This window comes from Terrapene carolina, unplaced genomic scaffold, assembly GCF_002925995.2.
Source record: "Terrapene carolina triunguis isolate 2854851 unplaced genomic scaffold, T_m_triunguis-2.0 Scaffold58, whole genome shotgun sequence".
Taxonomy (NCBI): domain Eukaryota; kingdom Metazoa; phylum Chordata; order Testudines; family Emydidae; genus Terrapene; species Terrapene triunguis.
In genome coordinates this window covers 55,614,050-55,621,811 of record NW_020664409.1, presented here as the reverse complement: position 1 = coordinate 55,621,811, position 7,762 = coordinate 55,614,050, and the positions used below count along the sequence as shown (strand labels likewise).

General features: G+C 39.2%; 1 protein-coding gene across 1 annotated transcript in view; it reads left to right on the top strand.

The window, feature by feature from the left end:
* Positions 1-796: 796 nt before the first annotated feature.
* The window catches only part of PPP1R42 (protein phosphatase 1 regulatory subunit 42), a 28,649-nt gene continuing 21,683 nt past the window's right edge, over positions 797-7,762 (top strand). The window contains 3 exon segments of the mRNA XM_029910470.1: positions 797-1,005; positions 3,175-3,341; positions 4,901-5,039. Of these exon segments, the coding sequence (XP_029766330.1) occupies positions 877-1,005; positions 3,175-3,341; positions 4,901-5,039 (435 nt within the window). The 5' untranslated portion in view covers positions 797-876.

Sequence of the window (7,762 nt, the reverse complement as noted above, 5' to 3'; positions counted from 1 at the left end):
GGACCCCAAAATTGAGTCGCTAGGGCCAGTATTAGACTTGTTGGGACCCAGGGCTGACGCTAAAGCCTGAGCTCAACCCCCACTTGGGGCAGTGAGACTCAGGCTCCAGCTGCCTCTCCCCCCACCCAGGGTGTCAGGGCTTGGGCTCCGCCCCCTGGTCACATAATAACTTTGTTGTCAGAAGGGGGTTGCGATGCAATGAAGTTTGAGAACCCCTGATCATTAGGATAAGACCTGCCACCAACCCCAGTAATGTAAAATTTAAATTTAGAGTTTAAGACAAATGTAAATTTAGAGTTAAGTTTTTCAATCCTTAAGGGTATCAGATGCACTTAAAGCTTCTTAGGTTTGGTGTAAATTGATTAACTACTGATAAGTGTTTTTGAATTAAGGTTAGAAACTGTCAGTAATTAGTTATTTACGTAAAAGTGGCCAGGAATTATTTCTACTGCTCCAGACAGTAGTGCTGTTTCAGTATGAAATTGACTAGAAATGGGTGTTGCAGGCATCTTAAACACACTGAAACAACAAACAAAATATTGTGATATAATCATTTATTTTTTGGAAAAATTCCAAAAACAAGAAGATGAAAACCAGGAGGGAGCAGTTGATTATAAAAGAGGAGGCTTCTGTTTATACATAAATGCCGTGCAGTAAATGTGAAAGAAATTGCATGGGGAAAATTACATTAAACTTTAATGAGATTTTTGGTAAAATATATTTTTTTAACTTTGCCAGAGTTTCTGTATAAAAACACTGTAATCTTATTTGTTCATTTTATTTTTAAGGCACTTTAGAAAAGCCACTTACAAGAATATATGGAATTCTTAGTGATATCAAAACAGTTTCTCTGAAAATTTGGCTAATTACAGAATTATGGTTCGACTAACAGTGGATCTAGTTGCTAAAAGCATCAATCACAAAAACCGCAAAGAAGAATCTCTGGCACATTACCTGAGAAAGATAACTCACCTGAACTTATCAGATAAAAATATTGATACAATTGTAAGAACTTTTTCATAAATCATGACAATACTACTTTTAATTTTTTTAACTCAGTTTTATAGCTGGGGTTTTAGGATGTTTTAGTGCTGTTTTTGATTATTTGTTAATTTTTGGGAGGACAATGCTGATCCCTATATTATATTTTAAAACATTATAATTGACCAGATTTTTTAAAAGGTCTATTTGGAAACACACATTGTAGCATGCATTGCTGAATTTTTAAAAATAGATACTCCGAGAGAGCCTGCGTGTACTTGGCAGTACATACGATTAATTTGGAATGTACAGATATTTGGAATATAAGCACCTTAAAGCTGTGATAGTACCTGTAGTTCTTTCAGATATTCACACACTTCAGTGTTTTATAATTCCCACTGACCAACAAAATTGTTCTTCACCATTGGCCTTATTCTGTTTTCTTATGGCAGGCAAAACTCTCATTGAAGTCAGTTGGGATTTTTACCTGCATGAAAGTGGGGGGTGTAACCTATGTATCCAGCACACAGGAAGGATGTATTGGGCACATCAGCTATTTTACCTAATATTTTTTTATTAAAAGAAAAGTATATAAAAGCAATTGCGCTTTGAAGAAGAGAGATGCACTCAGTAGCTTTCTGCCTTTCAAATGTTAAACAATGTTTTGTAGTTTAAGAAAGGTTAAAGTTTAAAATCTCTTTCGTAACATTCCATAGAAGAAGCAAATATATAGTTATTGTTTTAAAAATGAAATTAGTTTGCTATCTTTTAATTTAATTTGAGACATTTGCCACCTTATTAAGTTCATGAAAAATGTGAGCTGTAAAGCTTACCCAGTGCACTGATGATAATTAGGGACCTTTGGGCATTGCTGCAATGCAAATAATACCTAATAAAAGTACTGTAACTAATTAATGACCAAGAGAGGAAGGGGAGAACAGAAACTCTGCAGCTCAGATTTTTCATTATTTTAAAGAGGTAGTAATAGTCTCAAATGCTGCTAAAATACAGCACTACTTTCATTTTTAAATAGCTCTTTTTTCTTCTCTTAGGAATCTTATGGAAGAGTTGTTAACTTGTAGCAAATTCTTTGCACTTGCCTATGATTTATTCCCTGCATTTTGGAGGAAGGTTGGGAAGGGGAAGGAGAGAAACAGGATGGGATATAGGTCAAGTGAGGCTATTGAGGCTAATAAATTTGGACCAGTATGATGGTTGTCCAAAATTGCACAGGTTATACCTTTCATTAGTGAATTAATTTGCTCTCTTTGGTCTAACCATTTTAAAAATAATGGTACTTAATTTTAAAAGAGTAAACCTGCAAACTGTGAGCTCTATCCTGCTCCTTTTCAACTTAATGATGGGAGTTTTGCCATAGATTTCAGTGGGGCCTGGATTAGTTCTGATTTCCCTCAAGATACTGACTAAACTCAAACCAGGGATGGATTTCTTAAAAATAAAACATTAAACCCGGTTTTGAACTGTAAAGGTATTACACCCTGATCCTGTGGCTGGATTCTATGTAGGTAAACACCTGCACCCTCATGGAGCCCCATTGAAGTTAAAAGAGCTAAGCCCAGGAGCAGGGGTCTGCCATGAAGATCCAGTTGCAGGAGAACAGGTCTTTAGATACCAAGGTGACAGATGCCTTAGGAATACTTCGATATAAATATGCTAGCAGAATTTTATATATTTTTCAGGTTATTTTTAAGAATGTCTTTCAAGGAAGGGTCAGATTCTGGTGAAATCTTAAAAGAGGAAATATAGTAAAATACATTCAACGTTTTTATACTTTCTTAATTGAGAAACTGTTTTCCATTACACCAATGACATATTAAGGTAGCTTTCAGTTTGTTTGAGGCAGCAATCCACTGAACAGATGTTTTCCTGAAATGTACTTGAAGAAGGCAGGGAAGACAATGAGATCATAAACTAAGTCATGTTCACAGGTTGGGGAGAGCCATGATTCTCAGTTTCAATACAGCAAAGCATTAAAGAGAAAAATCAGTCTTTGCCCCAGGAGACGGTTGCTTAATTATGTTTACTATAAATGGTGAATTAAAGTTAGTGTTTGTCAGTGGTGAAAATCTACAGATAGATCATACAGCAGAACTGAATCTAAGGCAAAAAATAACAGGCTCCAGAAGTTGATTATAAGGGAGCTGAATATAATCATTTTATTCTTTCTTCCAGGATGACCTCTCTTTGTGCAGAAATCTTAATGTCCTGTATTTGTATGATAACCAAATTAGACAAATCCATAACTTATGCTTTGCTTCAAATCTAACACACCTGTACCTGCAAAACAATTGCATTTCATGTATAGAGAACCTCACATCACTGAAAAAACTTGAGAAACTGTAAGTGAAAATTGTCTTTTATTTTGAAAAAATAAAAAAAAAGTTATTGTATATTATGTATTAATAAGAAATTTAAGAAAAAGTTAAGCATTGAAGTCCTGTCCTTGTAAGTAAGCTAAATGTTGTCTTTCAAATCCATGATAAAGTCAGATCTGACAGCTATAAGAAAGTGGTTTGTTTTTTTGTTTTTTGGTTTTTTTTACAGTGGTTGCAGGGAAAGGAATGATAAAAGCTAGGGTGCAGGGGAGAGTGTTTGATGAGAATCAGATCTAGGAGGTAAAACCAAGCAAGGCCTACGTGCTTGAATATGTACCGCCACCTGGAAGTATTAAGTAGAGCATTTAACCTCTCTGGATGCTGAATTGGGTTGCTCAGACCAACTAAAAGCTGAAGCTTGTGATCTATTTGTTAATATCAACTGATTGTTATTTAGTACCACCGAGAATGTGGTGGAAGGCAGGTATATCAATCCTAGAATGGTGAAGGCTCTTTTCCCTATGTACTGAAACAAGGTTACCTCAGGTTAATTAGAGACACCTGAGTCCAATTAAGTGATGCTGGTGACCTTAAAAAGCCCCTCTTCTGGTGAGAGAGAGGGATGCCAAACAAGCTACAGCAGGGTTAAGGGTATCAGTGAGAAAAAGCTTCTTCTAGGTAGAAGGCTGCCCTTCTCCCTTTAGGGCAGGGGTAGTCACTCATTTTTTGTCAAGGTCCAAATTTCTTGGTCAAGGTACAGTCAAGATCAATACTCCAGCGAAAATAACAACAGTAATGATAATAAGTAAATAAAAAGATTTCGGGGTCCATTCAAAAGCACTGGAGGTCCAGATTTGGCCCACGGTCTGCCTGTTGACTACCCCTGCTATAGGGGAAACAACCAAGTTTACTTCTGTTTGGGGAAGGGTTGGCAGCCAGATGCCAGCATAATAAGTCAACGCCTTGGAGAAGGACAAGGAAATATATTTCTTTTGTGTTGTGAGTTTGTTTTTTGGGCTTAAGAGAACTACTTGTGCCTACCTTGAGGCTCACCTTGTAAGCATTGGGGAAAAAAGCCCAAATCATTCAAAACCTCCAAAGTAGGACTGATTTACTTTAGGCCTCTACTGCCAAAGCAGAAACTCGGGCTGATGAGGCAAAGGAGGAGCCTTGCCAGAAATCATAAATACCTTTCATTGGCTATATAATATTTCCATTCAAGTATTTTGTGACCACATACACTGTGTAGCAATGGATATTATTTGAAATTTATCATTAGACTTAGTCTGTTTGAAATACTGTCTTCTTTTACAGAAGATTTAACGAGTATTATTATCTATAGACTAATAGAATTGATAGACTAGACTTGCATCTATTAATCTATAAATAGTACAGTTGGATACAAGTCTGTTTAAATAGGAATTCTTCACTCAGTTGCAATTCCTTAACACATTAATTGCTACAGTTTAATAATGCCTGTAAGGGATTCATTTCTATTTTGAGACTTGAGTGTGAATCTGCTTTGTTTTGTTTTTCTTTTGCCCTCAAACTGCATTAAGTCCCATTTATGTTGTTTTCTGCAGGTATCTGGGGGGCAATTACATCACAGTAGTAGAGGGCTTGGAAACATTAGAAGAACTGAGAGAGCTACATGTTGAAAGCCAGCGGCTTCCTCTTGGAGAAAAGCTCTTGTTTGATCCAAGAACTCTTCATTCCCTGGCAGTAAGCATATATATGAATTTTCTGACAAGCAGTGACAGTAGACCAGAGGTCAGCAACCTTCACCACGTGGCCCATCAGGGTAATCTGCTGGCGGGCCGTGAGACATTTTGTTTACGTTGCCCATCCACAGGCATGGCCCCCCGCAGCTCCCAGTGGCTACGGTTCACCGTTCCCGGCCAATGGGAGCTGCAGGAAGCAGTGTGGGCGGATTACCCTGATGAGCCGCATGCCAAAGGTTGCCAACACCTGCAATAGACTTATGAAAGAAAGGTAGTGTGGATGGCTCAATATTTTGTACATTGCCCCCTTTTCCTTAGTTATAAGGCCTCCATTCAAGTGGGATCTGTAAAGGGTTGATTTTTTTTTTCTCTCCATGTAACTTAGAAAATAGCTAGGAAAAAACTGGAGTGCCACAGTCCAGCGGAGTCCAGCAACCTGTTTGCTTGTTTATTTGTGGAATGTATTTATTTATTTGCCTGAAGCTGAAGGATACATTTTCTTTATGCAGAAGAAATAAACAGTGAATAAGTTGAAAAGAGAGAAGGGATTTATTATAGAGAAGTCAATTACTCAATTCTTGAATCCAAAGCTTGCAAACTTTTTCAGAGGTGGCACTTAGAGTTAATAACCCAGCAGCCAATGAATTTGGCAGCATTCTGGGGAAAATCCTTATGAAAAGATGAACAGTTTTTTCAGTCTCTGAAATATAATCAGGTTTTTCTTCAACCATCTTTAGAGTGATGTCTTTTGTCCTTTTTGTCCAAAGTTAATCACAGTATCTATTTTTGCTCTTCACATTCGTTTCCTCTCCCATCTGTTCTTGTTTCTCATGGCTGGAAACAAGGAAAGGGTCAGAAACATGAGCCCAGTCATCTCTCCATGGATTACCAACTATTGTTTTGCCAACCAGCAGCGGACCACTATTTGGGTTATTAATTGTGTGCACAGGAAGAATGGTAGAGCTAAAACTTCTGTCCTTTTCTGATATGCAGAGCTCACTCTTCAGATCCGGTTCTAGGAGGGATTTAGGTTTCTAGATTTGCACTGCTGAAAGAAACAGTCAATGGTCAAGCAATAATTAGTCCCTTTTCTAGCCTAGATTTAAACATGCTAGTTCAATATGCCTCTTTCCAGTTCCTAAACGCATAAGTGCCTTTTTTTCCTTTGACATAAAAGTATACAATGTTTTGCTAATTTGGATAAATGTTACCTGAACTACATTTATTTTGGGGATAGAACCAGGGCCGACGAGAAAGGGGGGAAGCCGGTACAAATTACCAAGGCCCGGTGGTCCGGAAGGGGCCCAGCTTCCCCCTCCCCCATCGGCACTGTTTAGCTGGTCTGCCCTTTCTGCGGGACTGGAAAAAATTCCGGGCCCGACTTTCCCCCCCTCCTCGTCGGCCCTGTTTAGCCGGTCCGCCCTTGCTGGGGGGCCCGAAAAAATGTTTTCACCGGGGCCCGAACCCGCTCTCGGCGGCCCTGGATAGAACAGCGGGCTCACCATAGGTACTCTAAAAGAGTGTTCCATGATGGATTACCTCGTGTTGTTTTCCAAAAAGTTGCACATTACTAAAAGGCCCAGTTCATGTTTATTCATTGTTGGACTCATCAAGAGGGTAAGTTCCAAAAGAAAGGCTAAGGCAATAGGACTGTGCATATGAGAAAGGAGTGTGCATATGAACAAGGTTTGTGAGATCAGGTCTGAAAGGAAGGCAACATAATCTAGTGGTTAGAGCAAGGAATGTGGGAGTCAGAAGATATGGATTTTAATACCAACTCTTCTGTAGACTTGGTGTGTGACCATGGGCAAGTCAATTAACTTCTGTGTCTCAGCTCTGCATCCGGAAATTAGGGCTATTAATACTTATCGTGATGCTTTCATGGCCCTCTGACTTGTGAGGCACTACTGTACCACCAGCCCTTAGCACAAGGAAGCCCACAGGCAACACAAGCACTCTTCCCTAGGCCTTGCAGGCCCCACTGTCACTCAGGTACAAATTGAGAGATTGTGAAATCTACAAGAGAGGAAGAAGAAGAACATCAGGGGTGCCTCTTGTTTCTGCATCAGGAAGAAACAAACAGCAAGGGGTGCCCTATTTATGAATAAAGTTGAAGAATTGGTCTGGTATATCTTGGAGTGCAAAGAAACACATGGAATCCTTCACCTAGGAGGCAAACTGACAGCTTGCATGTGTCTGAAAAAAGGGTCACAGCCTGCTTAGCAGTGCATTGCAAGAATCTGGGGTGAGCAACACTTTATTACACATGAGTATCTTGTTAATTTAGTTTAGGTTCTAGAATGCGTTATAATTTTATTTTATATGTAACCTTTTGTTTCCAATACTTCTACTTGAATCTCTATTCTTTGTTAAATAAATGTATGCTTGATTTCCCTATAAATAAAACTAAGTGCTTTGAATTAAGCTGAGTGGTGATCTAAAGTGAAACTGGTAAGCTGTTTCTTTGGAAGTAGTGGATTGGTGAATACTGTTAGTGTTCAGGACGCCCAGGAGTTGGACACTCCAGGGAGATGCTCAGTGGGCTTGAGGGTTGGAGTGTCCCTATCACTAACCTGCAAAGTAACAGCGGGGCCTGCAAGTCCTGGAGTCGAGTGCTGGTGTTGCTCATGGCTGGTGGAGTTGGAGAACTGACCCCTACCAGGCATAGATGAGGCTTCCTCACGCTAAGGGCAGGTGGCAGCAAGTTGCCTTACAATCCTGGGT